Source organism: Antedon mediterranea, chromosome 9 (genome assembly GCF_964355755.1).
Source record: "Antedon mediterranea chromosome 9, ecAntMedi1.1, whole genome shotgun sequence".
Lineage (NCBI taxonomy): Eukaryota > Metazoa > Echinodermata > Crinoidea > Comatulida > Antedonidae > Antedon > Antedon mediterranea.
The window spans coordinates 12,167,706-12,185,413 of NC_092678.1; the positions used below are offsets into that span (position 1 = coordinate 12,167,706).

General features: G+C 33.1%; 1 protein-coding gene and 2 long non-coding RNA genes across 3 annotated transcripts; 1 reads left to right on the forward strand and 2 right to left on the reverse strand.

The window, feature by feature from the left end:
• Positions 1 to 5,511: 5,511 nt before the first annotated feature.
• Positions 5,512 to 6,776, reverse strand: LOC140058425 (uncharacterized). The gene is made up of 3 exons (XR_011847005.1): positions 6,635 to 6,776; positions 5,940 to 6,021; positions 5,512 to 5,597 (listed from the first exon to the last, which is right to left on the reverse strand). It is a non-coding gene; the product is annotated as an uncharacterized lncRNA (long non-coding RNA).
• Positions 6,777 to 12,026: 5,250 nt separating this feature from the next.
• LOC140058167 (uncharacterized) lies at positions 12,027 to 12,662 on the forward strand. The gene has a single exon (XM_072103726.1). The coding sequence runs from the start codon at positions 12,027 to 12,029 to the stop codon at positions 12,660 to 12,662; it is 636 nt and encodes a 211-aa protein (XP_071959827.1).
• A 1,929-nt stretch (positions 12,663 to 14,591) lies between these two features.
• Positions 14,592 to 15,861, reverse strand: LOC140059547 (uncharacterized). The gene is made up of 4 exons (XR_011847217.1): positions 15,817 to 15,861; positions 15,446 to 15,527; positions 15,136 to 15,210; positions 14,592 to 14,914 (listed from the first exon to the last, which is right to left on the reverse strand). It is a non-coding gene; the product is annotated as an uncharacterized lncRNA (long non-coding RNA).
• Between the last annotated feature and the right edge of the window lie 1,847 nt (positions 15,862 to 17,708).

Below are 17,708 nucleotides of genomic sequence, written 5' to 3' on the forward strand. Positions count from 1 at the left end.
AGCGGACAGACATACGCGATCGATTACATATACCTCCTTAGCGGAGGTAAATTATAGGTTTCATATTTAACTAATGGTAAAATAAAGCATTAATAATGTGTATGGGATCGATATATCTTCTGCTAAATATGTGCGAGTGTTTCTGTACCGTCCGTATATGACTAGACAGAAATCAGAACTGGCATGTTTATTATGGCTTTTTTGAAAAGAACAATATTTCATTTATTAAAAACAATATTGGCTTCAGATTGAAAAATAATTAACTCAGGCTTACCTGACAAAACAGAATGATGTAACATCTAAACGAATGAATTGAAATGTCTGTACACAACATGTAGGCCTGTATATTAATAAGCCAATGGTAATCATCAACTCATTAAATTTTAACCTTGTGGTTTTATGTACAAAGATAATACAATAAAAATAAAATTAACATGTTTGTCTCAAGTAAAATTTACATAATAATTACATCAAATTTTTAAAGAATAATTCATATATCACAAATAAATCATTATTTTGATAAATCGAAAATGCTAATGTCTCAATAAATCATTGTGCTTAACCAGTCCTTATTAATAAAACATGTTAATTGTTAAACTGATTCAATTCAACATCAAATACTGCTGACCTTTATATTATTACAGTTTTTCTTTATTGATATTCTGATTGACATTTTTATTCTGTTTTAACAGTACAAAGGTAAACTAGATTTAATTCGTCACTATGACGATTTATAGATTATATGCATTGATATAAATAAAGATAATTTATTTTTAAAAAGATATATTGATTGATTGATTTTGTTAGAATCTTTAATTATTTATAATATATGAAGATAGGATCTTGGTAACGCAAACACAATAGACATAAGTTACTTTTTTTTCTCCTGTAGATTTTATTCATTTCATTTCATTCATTATTTGAGTTTAAGAGTGAATAAAATATGATGAAATTGATGATGAAAGGTTGTAAAACAAAAATCGGGCAAAAGGAGTGCGTGTTACCGTTTAATGCGCAGTGCGCGTACCAAAATCTGCGAACTAATTGTTAACACTTAAAATTGCCTGAAAATTTAAGCACTCGTACGCATGCGTTATATGCGAGTACCAAATTTGGTTTAATTCTTGTGAAGATATTATTACAAACGTGATTTCATAAAATTGGACGTAGACCGCGTAATTGTTGATTGCGTACACCATGAAAAGCTTAGTACATCGATTCCTGGCCATAAGGTCTACTGAAAAATTGATGTAGCTTGATTAAATTGATCTCAAAATTATGCTAAGGATAAGTAAAGATTCTGACAAAATCAATAAGGTTAGGCCTATATTTCATGATAATGCATATAATGATGAACGAACGACTTTAAATTATATTCTTTCCCTCTGTAGACCTCTAACTTTTCCATTTTGTTTCTTTGTGGCTTTATTTTAAACAGGGTTACAAAAATAAACAAAATCAACCAACATTAGTGTTTGTACTAATTTTTTATTTAGACCGTGAGCAATATCTGGCATATTATTGAAAAGCTGGTTTACAGCCATTTATTTACATTTACAAAATGTAATAAAACATTTTATTAAATTTAGCCTAATCATGTTTGCAAAGTGTAAGAGTATCAATTAATGCTCTATGTTTTGATAATACTGAATAAGGATCATACCAAGTAATAAGGGAAAGAAGAAGATTGCTACATTTGAAGGTGGAGATGGACAATACACGTTTTTAAGACTGTGATTTGGCAATCAAAGATGGGAAATGACAGTAATGTATCGCGCACTGCAATCGGCAAAACGATCGTACTTTTTCTAATCTGTGTGTGGGAACCGTCACAGACGATGTTTAATTTAGACTTGCGTCCAATGCGTATATATAGTTAGTATTTTATTTGTAATAGAAGAGGGGAGGTCGCATCACCAAATCCCCCCGCCAGCCCCCACCTCCTTCCCCCCCCCCCAAAAAAAAAGAAAGCTGAGATGAAAACAACTGATTGAGAAGAAAAAGTAAAATCGAGGGCTTTGGAGGGAGAAAAGCTGAAGAATTTCACTTTTCAATGCATTTACATGTGACACACAATTGAATACATGATCGTTTGCGCTGTATTTGCAATTATTATTTTGAGTTCCAACGATACACATTCCGAAAAGCTCCAATGACCTCTTTCGAGTTCATCACAGAGTGTTCAAGAGATCATCATTTCAGACAATAAACATTCTTTTTAGTATTAAGTGAAATTAAATAGCCTAAATTTCACATCAAACTTTATGAAACTATTTTTTAGGGATATTGTAATATATTGTTATGAGGTTTCTGACTTGTAATGAAGACTCTACTCGCTTGACTGTAGTAGTAACACATATATTATTTATTCAATAATACGTTATATACTCAATACAATTCAATACAACTAGAAACAGGAATAGAGGATACAGTGATGCTGTCGGTGAGGTGTGAGGTGTGTAGGGCTGCTTCTGGAGAAGTGGCTGTGAGGTGTGTAGGTCTGCTTCTGGAGAAGTGGCTGGGAGGTGTGCCTGGGCTCTTCTGAAACTTGGGGGTATATTGGCTCAGTTCATTAGCATATGTCATTACATTTATGGAGCTAATGATTGGTCTTAAGTTAATCCAGGGGTGTTTAAGTGGGAGTGATTGATCTTATCTGGGGAGGTTACAATGATGAATTGGCGCTGTCGAATTTCTGCTTAAAACTGTCAATATCTAATTGTTTTACGATGGGAACGGTTAGGAAGGTCAAATAAACTGTTTACTTTTGGGATTTAACTATGAACTAAATGGACTAAATGTACTTTTGAAACATCTGGACAAACTCTCTTCTGGACTTTCTGGGCCAAGTTTGTGAACTTATTTGAATCCTAATACAAAGGTTGATTTGTTAATTATAAATGTATATCATTATATTACAATATGTATTGTTTTTGTTTATTTGTCTGTTTCTCTATTTGTTTCATACACTTTAATTTAATAGTTTTTAAGAAAAAATGCAAAATAAAACAAATTAAAATAAATTTAGTAATTTTGTTTCTTAAATTTAGTTTGGATATGAAAACAAATTTAGGCTATACTATACTAATTTTACAGAAATATAAGTTTGTGAACAGAGAAAAACATACTGTAAGTTTGACAAAAAACTTTAAGGAATGGTCAGCAGGTTTTCTAAATTAAACCTAAGTTAATCTATATAAACGTAAAATATTACCAATCTATTTAGAGAAGACACCATATTTCAATATTGATGAAGTCAAATACACAACAGAATAACCTAAGTAGCAACAATGTACTGCAGTACATCAATCATAAAAAATGTAAACAGACAGCTTACTTGCCATACACCAAGATACCTCTTAAGATTCGATTTACAATTAAAATTGGATAAACCTTTTCAATAAAGAAGATATAAAGAAAATTCAGGCTATTAACATTTACTTAAAAATGAATGAGAAAGTTTGTAGATTTAGTTGAACTAACGGTGATTATCCCCAATACTTAGAAACATCCCACGACCTGAAAAAGGTAAATAATTTTATTATAGATAAGCACTAATGTATTTAGATTTTTTGAGATTGACAAATCTCAATATTCATTGATTATAATGATTATCAATGAATATGTAGGTAATAATGATTATCAATGAATATGTTTGATTGCAATCATCAACACTGTCAACAATGATAATGCTTAAAATGATAAATGTATAATGAATGACAAATTCCTGATTACAGTACATGAAATCGACCATAATCAAAGTGTCCACATAAACAATGTACTGGAGAATACAGTTACCTAGGGTAAAGGGTTGGCGGGAGTGTTGAATGCAGCTATATAAAAACGTATTGAATATAGTAATGTTGTAGCACTATGACCGATGTCGAGTATAACATCAGTATAGCATACGAATGTCGAGTATAATATACGAAGCCGAGTATAACATACGAATGCCGAGTATAACATACGAATGCCGAGTATAACATACGAATGCCGAGTATAACATACGAATGCCGAGTACAACATACGAATGTCGAGTATAACAAACGAATGTCGAGTATAACATACGAATGTCGAGTATAACATCGGATGTCGAGTATAACATACGAATGTCGAGTATAACATACGAATGCCGAGTATAACATACGAATGTCGAGTAAAACATACGAATGTCGAGTATAACATACGAATGTCGAGTATAACATACGAATGTCGAGTATAACATCGGATGTCAAGTATAACATACGAATGTCGAGTATAACATACGGATGTCGAGTATAACATACGAATGTCGAGTATAACATACGAATATCGAGTATAACATACGAATGCCGAGTATAACATACGAATGTCGAGTATAACATACGAATGTCGAGTATAACATACGAATGTCGAGTATAACATACGAATGTCGAGTATAACATACGAATGTCGAATATAACATACGAATGTCGAGTATAACATCGGATGTCGAGTATAACATACGAATATCGAGTATAACATACGAATGTCGAGTATAACATACGAATGTCGAGTATAACATACGAATGCCGAGTATAACATACGAATGTCGAGTATAACATACGAATGTCGAGTATAACATACGAATGTCAAGTATAACATACGAATGCCGAGTATAACATACGAATGTCGAGTATAACATACGAATGCCGAGTATAACATACGAATGTCGAGTATAACATCGGATGTCGAGTATAACATACGAATATCGAGTATAACATACGAATGCCGAGTATAACATACGAATGTCGAGTATAACATCGGATGTCGAGTATCACATACGAATATCGAGTATAACATACGAATGTCGAGTATAACATACGAATGCCGAGTATAACATACGAATGTCGAGTATAACATACGAATGTCGAGTATAACATCGGATGTCGAGTATAACATACGAATGCCGAGTATAACATACGAATGCCGAGTATAACATACGAATGCCGAGTATAACATACGAATGCCGAGTATAACATACGAATGCCGAGTATAACATACGAATGCCGAGTATAACATACGAATGCCGAGTATAACATACGAATGCCGAGTATAACATAAGAATGCCGAGTATAACATACGAATGTCGAGTATAACATACGAATGCTGAGTATAACATACGAATGCCGAGTATAACATACGAATGCCGAGTATAACATACGAATGCCGAGTATAACATACGAATGTCGAGTATAACATACGAATGTCGAGTATAACATACGAATGTCGAGTATAACATACGAATGCCGAGTATAACATACGAATGCCGAGTATAACATACGAATGTCGAGTATAACATACGAATGTCGAGTATAACATACGAATGTCGAGTATAACATACGAATGTCGAGTATAACATACGAATGTCGAGTATAACATACGAATGTCGAGTATAACATACGAATGTCGAGTATAACATACGAATGTCGAGTATAACATACGAATGTCGAGTATAACTTGAATTATTAAAATAAACAGTGAACAAACCGTACGTTTTTTGGGTCTTTCCGTGCAGCTGCCAGAATCGACATTACATGTAAATCCAGCCTCACATGTATTTGGTTCACATGGGCTTTCTATAACAAAAAAATTAACAAGTATATTTTCAAAACCAATAATAGTAGTTTAAGGTAAATGTTTAGTAACATTGTATCTTTACCAAATGCCTAGTAATTAACCTTTTGGATCAGTCACTTGAAACATCTCTTTATTGTATAATTATTAAGCATATTGCTATTTAATATAGATAGTAACCAGTGATTATAATATAGACCTACCCTTTCGTAACCATGATAGTTGTGTTTAAATATAGCACTATGTTAACAGTATTTTAATATTTATTGATTGATTCTTTTCTAGCTGTAAATAGTATATCATCAACATATTAAAAAATATAGCATGAACATAATACTACTAACCGCCTTCTTGTGCGGCAACTTCAAACATTAAATTTGTTACAAGCAGGAATACTATAGCAATCAATACTACTCGAGCCATCTTCTGAAAATAAAAAAAAACCTGTAAAAATGATTATTCATTAGTTTATCATTAAATGTAAACAAAATAAAAATACTAAAGTCTTAATATGATTATGCTTCATCACATTTTGTGTCTTTGTTTCGTGTCAACCTCGACGTCTATTTTGTTCTTTTCCTTATGCTGCTGTGAATGTTGGCTTGGCCTCTTGGTTTCTGTGTTGTCCGTTATCGTCATCCTATTATGCTGCTGTGAATGTTGGCTTGGCCTCTTGGTTTCTGTGTTGTCCGTTATCGTCATCCTATTATGCTGCTGTGAATGTTGGCTTGGCCTCTTGGTTTCTGTGTTGTTCCTTTACGTCATCCTATTATGCTGCTGTAAATGTTGGCTTGGCCTCTTGGTTTCTGTGTTGTCCGTTATCGTCATCTTATTATTGTCATTGTTGAATAACGATAGAAAAGACCAACTTTACGATAAAAAAGATATCATTGTTAGGCAATTCGCTTAGTGCATAGTTTCTTTCTACCCGTCGTATTTCTCCATCCACTGAGACATCTTGTTAATTTGCCAGTAAATAGAAATTTTACGAACATTTTATGACGTTTTTACGTACTGTAAGAGAAAAATATGTACTTACACTGCTTTGAGATTTCATCAAAACAAAGCAATCGAATACTTCACAGGACTGACGATCAGTTTTGAATAATTGTTTTAGAATAACAAGGCAAATTTAGTAGGCCTACAATCCTAGCTGAAGAAGTAATCGATGTGATTGTTTGTACACGTAAACGCATTTCTATATTTGCATATGCAATCTTTATTTTATGGGTTTTATGTCAAAAATTAGTATACCAAAATAGCATTTTTGTAATAAATACAATTTACGTAAGAATTATATAATTGAAGAATAAACTACTAATTTGTCGTAAAAAAATGCCAAAACTATAAATGTGTAGGTGACTGCATATTAATAAAACATTTTTAAAAATTAAAATATTTATTTCAAATTTATTTGATATATTTTACAAAGTTGACTAATAGATTTTAAAAACAGATGTAGCCAAAACAATTGTATTATATCTTTTGTGAAAGGTTACTGATTAATCTGATGTAAAACACGAGCCAAAAGAATAAATTAGTGGAGGTGAATATTGTCATTATGTCAAATACAGTATTGTTCTAAATAATGTAAATATAAAACATATCATGAGTTAAAATTATTCAATATTCAAACATATAGTTTTTTATTTTTATTTGATATCTGACAGATTTTTTCCCTGTTTTAACGCTAAAGAAATAACATCTTTCTGTTTGCATTTTGTATGTTTGTCACGAACGATAGAACGTAGAGAACATTACAATTAAAAGTATAATTAATTAATATTATCAGCAAATGTCTGTATTCAGGTGTGTAATATTATCAGCAAATGTTTGTATACAGGTGTGTAATATTATCAGCAAATGTCTGTATACAGGTGTGTAATATTATCAGCAAATGTCTGTATACAGGTGTGTAATATTATCAGCAAATGTTTGTATACAGGTGTGTAATATTATCAGCAAATGTTTGTATACAGGTGTGTAATATTATCAGCAAATGTTTGTATACAGGTGTGTAATATTATCAGCAAATGTCTGTATACAGGTGTGTAATATTATCAGAAAATGTCTGTATACAGGTGTGTAATATTATCAGCAAATGTCTGTATACAGGTGTGTAATATTATCAGCAAATGTTTGTATACAGGTGTGTAATATTATCAGCAAATGTTTGTATACAGGTGTGTAATATTATCAGCAAATGTTTGTATACAGGTGTGTAATATTATCAGCAAATGTCTGTATACAGGTGTGTAATATTATCAGCAAATGTCTGTATACAGGTGTGTAATAAATTTCAGCAAATGTCTGTATACAGGTGTGTAATATTATCAGCAAATGTCTGTATACAGGTGTGTAATAAATATCAGCAAATGTCTGTATACAGGTGTGTAATATTATCAGCAAATTTCTGTATTTCTTTGTCAGCAGTCGATCACGTCTTCCTGGATTTGGTCTTTGCCAATTACAATATTATCTTATCCTATGAACATGGCTTGGTCTAATACAAATGATCGTCGGATATACGTTTTGGTACAAACTCCAGCCCAACGGGTGGTAGCGAACGATCAATCAATCTGCTTCCTTGTCTATAAGGTTGATTTGAGGCGCAATTACTACATTTCTCAACAACTATCTCAACCAATATGCCTACCTTGCAGAAAACATATGCAGGATTAAGCATCCTACTTTTATTTCTGTTTCTACAGAAAAACCTTTATAATGTTCATTCAGTGAGGAATACGATGTTCAATCACGAACCATCCTCGAAAGTAACGACGTTCGTTACTGGATCAAGGCGTTTCTCGAGCCGGTCGATGAGTTACTATTCTAACTATTCGTGCTGTGCATCCTTTCAGCCGAAATTAACTCAATTCGGAGATGTAGAATTAAACCCGGGTCCGCCACAATCAACAACTCAAAATGTTAGTGGTAAAAATGGTGAACATCATATTAATATGTATTACCAGAACGTTAGAAGTCTAAAAAACAAAATGGATATACTGCACTCAAGTATGCAGACACGTCACACATGTTAAACCACCTTCATGATATCGTTTCCTTCCTTAAAAGATTTTGTCATTGATTCTGAAATCACGATTCCTGACTTTAGGCTCTACAGACGAGACAGGCAGGAGGACGGACGACGTGGAGGAGGTGTTCTTATGTACATCTCAAATCGATTGACCAGTCGTAGATTATTTCACCTGGAAGACGATGTCAACAAAATAACTTGGGTCGAAGTAATTATATCTCGATCTTTGAAATTACTAGTTGCCACTTACTATCGCCCACCTAATCTCAAACGCGATTCTGTTGAACATCTCATCGAAACTTTGAAGTCATCCATGCGGAGCTATCCAGTCCATAAACTCCTAATCGTAAGAGATTTTAATTTCTCGGACATACTCTGGCTCCCTGACGGCACATACCACGCACCAACAAACTGAACTATTTACGGACTTTGTTCTCGATAGACTTAACCTCAAACAATGCAACTTAAATAACACTTGTAACAATAACATTCTGGATTTAGTCTTGAGTAACAACAACGATTTGGTATACGAGATAAAAACTGGTCAAAATGTGTTCGATTCTGACCATGAATCAATCTCTTTCATGCTCAAGTTTGACGATAACATTGCTTTTGTTAATAATTTTACTAGATACCAATTTAATTATAAAAAAGCAAACTTTGAAGAACTAAACTAAACTTTTAAAAGGGTCCCCTGGGAAGTCCTATTAGATTTTAGTAACGATGTAAACGATAAGCTACTATTAGATACCTTGTTCCAGTTGTGAAAGTTAAAAAGAAAAGACCACCCTGGTTTGATAGAGAATTAGTAACAGTTTTTAAGGACAAGCAGCATTTTCACAATATCTGGAAGAAATTTCCTTCCATTATTAGCAGGCAAAACTTCTGTGTTGCCCGACGAAATTAAAAAAAAGGAAAATTAAGTATAAGTCTTATTTAACTTCATTGTCATCTAATATTAAAACCAACCCCAAACCATTTTGGTCATGGTTAAACAACAAAAGAGTCTTAAAATCCACTGTTTCTACCATTACCAATCATGCTAATAAGGCTGCGGAGACGCCGCAAGCCAAAGCTGGTTTGTTTAATAATTTTGTTGTTTCTAATTTCTCAGACTCCAGGGACAATGAACCTGCGGAGTATCGATGTCTCCCAGAGGTAAACGCTGATGTCCCGAACAACATCATTATTCGGCAGGATGAAGTTGACAAGATCTTGAGGTCGCTCGACGTGCGCAAGGCGGTGGGCAATGACCCTATTAGCAACGAAATCCTTAAGTTCTGTTCTACCTCCTTATTCTTTCCAATCACGCGCATATTTCGTTTCTCTATCCAGACTGTTGTTTTCCCTGAAAGATGGAAAACCGCCAACGTTTTCCCCACACACAAAGCTAATTCAATACTTAAAGTTATTAGGCTAATTACAGACCCATCTCATTACTCCCCACTATATCAAAAGTTTTCGAACGCATTGTCCACAAGCAACTCTTGAACCACGTTTATCCCCATATCGCTACTGAACAACATGGCTTCATGTCCGGTAGATCGTATGAGACCAATTTGACCATGCTAATGTCTACTTTATATGAAGCCATAGAGCATGCGATATTATTTACACAGATTTCACTAACGCTTTCGATAGAATACCCCACAATCTTCTTCTTCTCAAACTCAAGCAATTTGGAATCTGTGGTAATCTTCATGCTTGGTTCAAGAGTTACTTGTATAGGAGACTCCAGAGAGTCCAAATTCATGCCACAAGAATCGATCGGATTCATACTAAATTCATAAAGTTCCTCGGCCCAGCAGCCGGTTCTCTCAACACCAGTAAATTCTTGCCAAGTACTAGACGCACACGAACCGACATGATTTTTCTTTTTAAATGCCTAAATTCAAAGTTTGAATGTAGATTTGTCTCTCAATTTAATTTTCGTGTCCTTGTGCGTAAACTTCGTATTAATAATATTTTAAAAGTGCAGTTTTCTCGTGTTAATGTATGTAAAACGGGTTGCTCATTCTTATAATAGTTCAAATGTTTCCTTACATCGATATTTTTAGTTGTAATACTTCTGCTTTTGATGTCATTTTTGATAATATATAAATTTGTTTGTTCCTTGTTCTTTTTTTATGTAAATCAAATGTATATTTTATGGCGATCCTGTTTTGGTGTTTTTTTCTTTACACTGTTGGATCTTGAATGAATAAATAAATAAATAAAGTCTTACATACGGTAATACACCTGAATATTTATATTTGCAAATTACCCTTTTCGTTCGGCTTATGACTGTGACAATGTTTTGTTTTTAATATCTAGAAATAATATTGTTGCACTAAAATGTAGAAGGTGCTATGCTATAATGATATTCAAAATATACTTTTATACTATTATTAATCTAATAATTAAAATTAAGATACTCCTTGATTTTACAACCTAAAAATAGACCTATATATTTATAGAATTTCAGATTGTAAAACTAATTTACTCTAATAATTTTGAGAAAACATATAATTAAATATTGAATAAAGTATGATGACAACAATGTAGTGTGCAGACTTCTTTAAGAACAAAATCTAGACTACTCGTGATGGACTGTACGGTGATAGCAGCAACATCCATGATGTCTCTTTTCATTATGATCTTCTCTCTCCAGTTGATTCTGCGGCAGACATCATCACGTTATCAGAACTAGAACCGGCCGATGAAGATGAAATCAAGTCTATTCTTAGCAGATCATCCTGTAAATCTTCAGTTGACCTAGATCCAATTCCAACATCGCTTTTGAAGAAATGTCTTGATGTCGTGTAACCATCCCATCTATAACTTTGATTGTTAACAGAGTATTGCGGAGGGATTTTTCCATGACGCTCTAAAGATATCGAACATTCGACCTTTAATCAAGAAACCTAACGTGGATACCGATGAGTTGAAAAATTATAGGCCTGTGTCCAACTTGAAGTTTCTCGGAAAGACCATTGAACGCTTTGTCTCAATACGTCTTGCTCAACATACACAGTTTGCTTGACCCATTTTAATCGACGTACCGACCACATCATAGTGTTGAAACTGCACTACTGCGTGTCTCCAATGATGTCCTACAAGAAATGGACAAGGGAAACCTCATCGCACTTATTTTACTCGATCTCAGCGCAGTTTTTGACACAGTTGACCACACTGTTCTGTTGGCGCGACTCAAACATTACATAGGGCTGGATGGCAAGGTTCTTGATTGCTGTTCCTCATACCTCTCTGGTCGTCCACAAAGAGTGTGTGTAGGAAATTCGGAGTCCGATTCTTTTGTACTGGACTATTCTGTTCCACAAGGGTCAATTTCAACTGGGGATGTAGAGGTTAAGTTTGAGACTCTTAAAAATTGTGTTGTCGAGCTGAAACCTGGATGTCTCATAACTTCCTTAAACTGAATGATGACAAGACGGAATTCATTATTTTTGCATCTCCTCATCAAAAGAATAAATGCAAAGATCTCAGCTTCAGCATCGGAGAGTGTGAAATTGATCAAGCTCCATATGTCAAGAATTTAGGCATCTTGATTGACTCATCAATGACCATGAGTACAAAAATTTCCAGAATAACCAGTAGATCAACCTATCATCTTCGAAATATTAGAAGGATAAGGAGGTATATTTCAAGGGAGGCAACTCGAATCATAACTGAAACAAGGAAATTTGATCACATCACTCCGATTTTGAAAGATCTCCACTGGCTGCCGGTCTCATATAGAATAATTTTCAAGATTTTACTTATAACGTTCAAGACATTAAATGGTGAAGGTCCGCAGTACCTCCGTGATTTGCTGGTCAGGCATGCGCCAGCTCAGAATCTTAGGTCTAGTAGTCTGCAACAACTTATTGTTCCTAGGTCTAGGCATTCATGGGGTGACAGGTCAGTTGCTGCAACTTGTCTCTGGAACGCATTACCATCACATATTAGATCTAGCAAGTCTACTGATGTGTTCAAGAGTGCACTTAAGACACATCTGCTGTCGAAATTTGTAAGGCTATTGTTTAGTTAGATACCCACATTACTGAGAACACCTGTGAGTAATGAACTGGCAGGTCTGTGCACCTTAAATTGCCGGTAAACGAAAGCAGTGAGATGGGTTCGATTGGTCTTTTTTTTCCGTTTTGCAAATATTTTTGTTGTTTTTAGTTTCATGGTTGCATTTCTCATGGTTTTCACAAGCGCCTTGAGCACTTTGTGGATATGTGCGCTCTATAAATCTTATTATTATTATTATTATTAAGTACATTAATCAGAATTAATCAGTTTACGGAAGGCTTACTCTTACCTCTTAAGATTCAATTTAAATTAGATAGACTTTTTAAAATACAGATTAAAAAAAGAAATTACAAAGTTTCAGGCTATTAACATTTACTTCAGAAAGTATGAGAAAGTTTATAGGTTTTGTTGAGCTTAACGGTGATTATCTCTAACATCCGACGACAACTTAAAAAAAAAAGTAATTAATTGTTCATAGATGTAGCAATAATGTTATTTTGAGAGAATGAAGGAAACCTCCATGTTATGAGATTGACAATATCAAGATGATATGCTAATTGATTATAATATAATGATTATCTATGGAAATGTGGGTAACAATGATATTAAGCCTTATAATTGCAATCATCAACACTGTCACAATGATGATGAAGATTATTTAGATTAGACTTTGTATAGGTTACATCCGTAGTAAAACAATGTTTTACTTTTATAAAATGACAAATAAATGGTTAAATTCCGTATTACAACAAATTCAAAATGGAATATTCCACAAAATCTTTTTAAAAAATTAATTTTTTCAGGGGAACAATACATCTTTAAAATGATAAATACATATAAATGAAAGAAAAATTGCCGACTACAGTACATGAGATCGACAATAAGTGTCCGCATAAATAAATAAATAAATATATACTGTCGTAATTATATACCAGAGGATACATTAGCCAAGGTGGAGTGTTGAATGCAGCCATATAATAATAGTAATGTTGTATGCCTAATGTAGCACAAGATTATAGTTATAAATAAATGTATTCTTTAAATATATATATATATATATATATATATATATATATATATATATATATATATATATATATATATATATATATATATATATATATATATATATATATATATATATATATATATATATATATACAAATTTCTCAAACACCGTCCTTATAGTTATATTACACTGGTAGGCCTACAGAGTCTGTTAGTTCATGTATGTAAAAACTTCATCTGTCTGACAAGAATGATGTTTTGGCCTTCGTGTCGGACGATGTTTAGCAGTGCTTTATAATAAAATAATCATTGCATTATTGTTGCTAAAACTAATAGTAGTATCTAACTTCTTGGATCCGTGACATGAAACACATATCTTTATTGTATAATGTTTAATTATGTTGCTAGCTAATATAGAGAGTAACCGGTGTATTACATTATAATATTATTATTAAAGACTAATCGTCGTAATCATAATAGTTGTGTTTAATTATAGCAATGTTAACAGTAATTAATATATTGATGAGTACAACTTTCACAGCAGTAAATATAGTATTTCAAATGATTATAAAATATAGCATGAATAATCCACAAAAGCATTACTACTAACCGCCTTCACACATTATGTTTGTTGTAAAGAAAAATGACAACATTAGAAATATGTAGGTGACTGCTTATTAATAAATCATTCCATATGTTTATTATGTATCATATTAGGTTAGGTTAAATGCGTTATGTTGGATATGATACTAGGAGATACATTAATAGCCGTTTTATTTTTAACAAAATAAAAGGCTAACATTATTCTACAATGAACGTAAAATTATCATTACTTTTAATCATTCAAAGAAGACAGTATTATTCTTTTGATTGATTGCTTTATTTAGAATAACAAATTACATATCCAATAACAATGAAAGAAAACGAAAATCACATTAAAATAACATTTTCTCGCATTTAATGATGAGATTTTAATTTAATCAGCTACTATTATTGATGAAATTCATTTTCCTGTTAAATTAGATAACAAAAGATGGCGGCAACAGTGTTGTAGTGCAGTACATTAATTAGAATAGTAAAACATAAGCCCTGACACACACCGAGACTAGAAATATATATTACAATTAGATAGATTTTTAATTAAAAAAAGTTTCAGGCCATTATTTATTTTTTTTCAAAATAAATAAGAAGTTCTTTGTTTGTTTAAGGTGAAATGAACTTAACGATTAATATCCCCAGCACTTACGAACATCAGATCTAGAAAATAAAAGGTAATAGTTATAATGATGATAATGATGATCATCATCATCTTCATGATCATCATCATCATCACCATCATCATTATATTAAACATAGGAGATTATAGTATTAATTGTGCTGGTTTGATAATGATAATAAAGAATGGTAGTCAAGATGCTGGTGTACAGTAGGTTTTTAATCCAATTGAGCTCTCAAAAATATCGGTGAACAAACCGTACTCTGTGCTTGTATGCATCTACGAGTCTTGGCACCAGGAGTGACTCTACACCTTGATTTAGATTTATGGACATTTCCTATTAAACAAAATGAAACTAGTGAAGCAAATTAGGATGTATGCATATGCAAAAGAGATCAAATTGATACGCCCTTGATCGTCTTGTTAGTAATCCAAAATAGATACTACAAAATAACTGAGAGATTAATAAGAATTAAATTTAAAAAGTAAGTAAGTATTGTTTTTGTTTTATAAAATTGAAGTTTCATATGATATATTTATATATTGACATGTAGGCTTCACTGTATACTAACCGTCTTTTTGTGCAGCCCCTTCAAATATTACGTTTATTATTACAAGTAAAAATATTAAAGTAATCAGAGCTCGAGCCATCTTCTGTAAGTGAAATCATGTAAAAATGATTATTAAAAAACGTGAACATAAGTTTAAAGTGTATCGTGTAACATGTACGGCTCGCCGTTTGGGTCATGTCATAGTCGTGGTGCTGCATCGCAGATATCGTCATCTTGGTTTCTCCTCATTATCAATGTCTGCTATTTTTAAAATAGTCTTCTTTTCATAAGTAAAGTAAAGGAAACTTAAGTAAGTGAAGTAAGCATAAATAAAAAGATATATTTCACTGACATTTTCGGAACAACAAAAATAAAATGAATCAAAATCTTACCTGACGAATGTTATCAGTTGTCGAAACAATCCAATCTAAAATATTATATTACAGTGATTGTACAGTTTCTATTATAATAACCATATGTTTTATTATATCGGTACATTTTAATTACCTTGGCATTATGCCAAATAAAAAACCCCAACAAACAATAAAAGGACAAACGTAATTACGTAATGAAAAAAAACAAAACCAAAAAATCAAAACAGTGTATTGCAGGTGTAAATGTTTGCTAAAAACGATGGATAGGCCTACTGCTTATTAATAAAACATTGTTTGCGTTAATTTATTATTGCATTACAATTTAATTTATTTGTTTAAAATTGGGAGTTTGATTGACATCGTTTGAACTGAATGAGGATATTATTTAAAAAAAATAAAGCTGACACATGAAGATGGTTTCGTGCATTATGTACTCTGTCACATGTTTTCCTGGCGGAGATTGGTACTTTCCGTCTCCTAATTTCCTATTATTTTCGTCGTCTTGGCTGGTATGATAGTTTCCGATATTTCCCCGTCATCACCATATCCAATATCATTGTTCAAGAAAGTATACTTTTACGATATGATCGTAACACCGTATTAATATTGTTTCAATCAAAGTAGCCAACGCATTGCCAGCATTTACTTAAAAATGCATTGCCTACCTATGGTAAGACTGATGGTACTGTTATACCATAAATGGATGCGGAAACTTACATGCCCTAAGAGTAAAAGTGAGCCGTATTGTCGACTTTGCAATGGTATGCATTTGATCAACATAATGATAAATATTCAAAAGTAGCTAGCTTCGACCGAAGTAAAGTAGTTTGGATAGTTCAGTGAAGCATGCGGTGTTTTAAAGTAGTTTGGATAGTTCAGTGAAGCATGCGGTGTTGTCAAGTAGTTTGGATAGTTCAGTGAAGCATGCGGTGTTGTCAAGTAGTTTGGATAGTTCAGTGAAGCATGCGGTGTTGTAAAGTAGTTTGGATAGTTCAGTGAAGCATGCGGTGTTGTCAAGTAGTTTGGATAGTTCAGTGAAGCATGCGGTGTTGTCAAGTAGTTTGGATAGTTCAGTGAAGCATGCGGTGTTGTCAAGTAGTTTGGATAGTTCAGTGAAGCATTCGGTGTTGTCAAGTAGTTTGGATAGTTCAGTGAAGCATTCGGTGTTGTCAAGTAGTTTGGATAGTTCAGTGAAGCATGCGGTGTTGTCAAGTAGTTTGGATAGTTCAGTGAAGCATGCGGTGTTGTCAAGTAGTTTGGATAGTTCAGTGAAGCATGCGGTGTTTTCAAGTAGTTTGGATAGTTCAGTGAAGCATGCGGTGTTGTCAAGTAGTTTGGATAGTTCAGTGAAGCATGCGGTGTTGTCAAGTAGTTTGGATAGTTCAGTGAAGCATGCGGTGTTGTCAAGTAGTTTGGATAGTTCAGTGAAGCATGCGGTGTTGTCAAGTAGTTTGGATAGTTCAGTGAAGCGTGCGGTGTTGTCAAGTAGTTTGGATAGTTCAGTGAAGCATGCGGTGTTGTCAAGTAGTTTGGATAGTTCAGTGAAGCGTGCGGTGTTTTCAAGTAGTTTGGATAGTTCAGTGAAGCATGCGGTGTTGTCAAGTAGTTTGGATAGTTCAGTGAAGCATGCGGTGTTGTCAAGTAGTTTGGATAGTTCAGTGAAGTATGCGGTGTTGTCAAGTAGTTTGGAGAGTTCAGTGAAGCATGCGGTGTTGTCAAGTAGTTTGGATAGTTCAGTGAAGCATGCGGTGTTGTCAAGTAGTTTGGCTAGTTCAGTGAAGCATGCGGTGTTGTCATTTAATAATAAACTTGTTTTGTTATTGCTGTCTGTATTATACACCTCCATCTAATTGAGATATTATTCTAATAAAACATTATTTAAAATAACTTATATTCAAAACATTACGCAT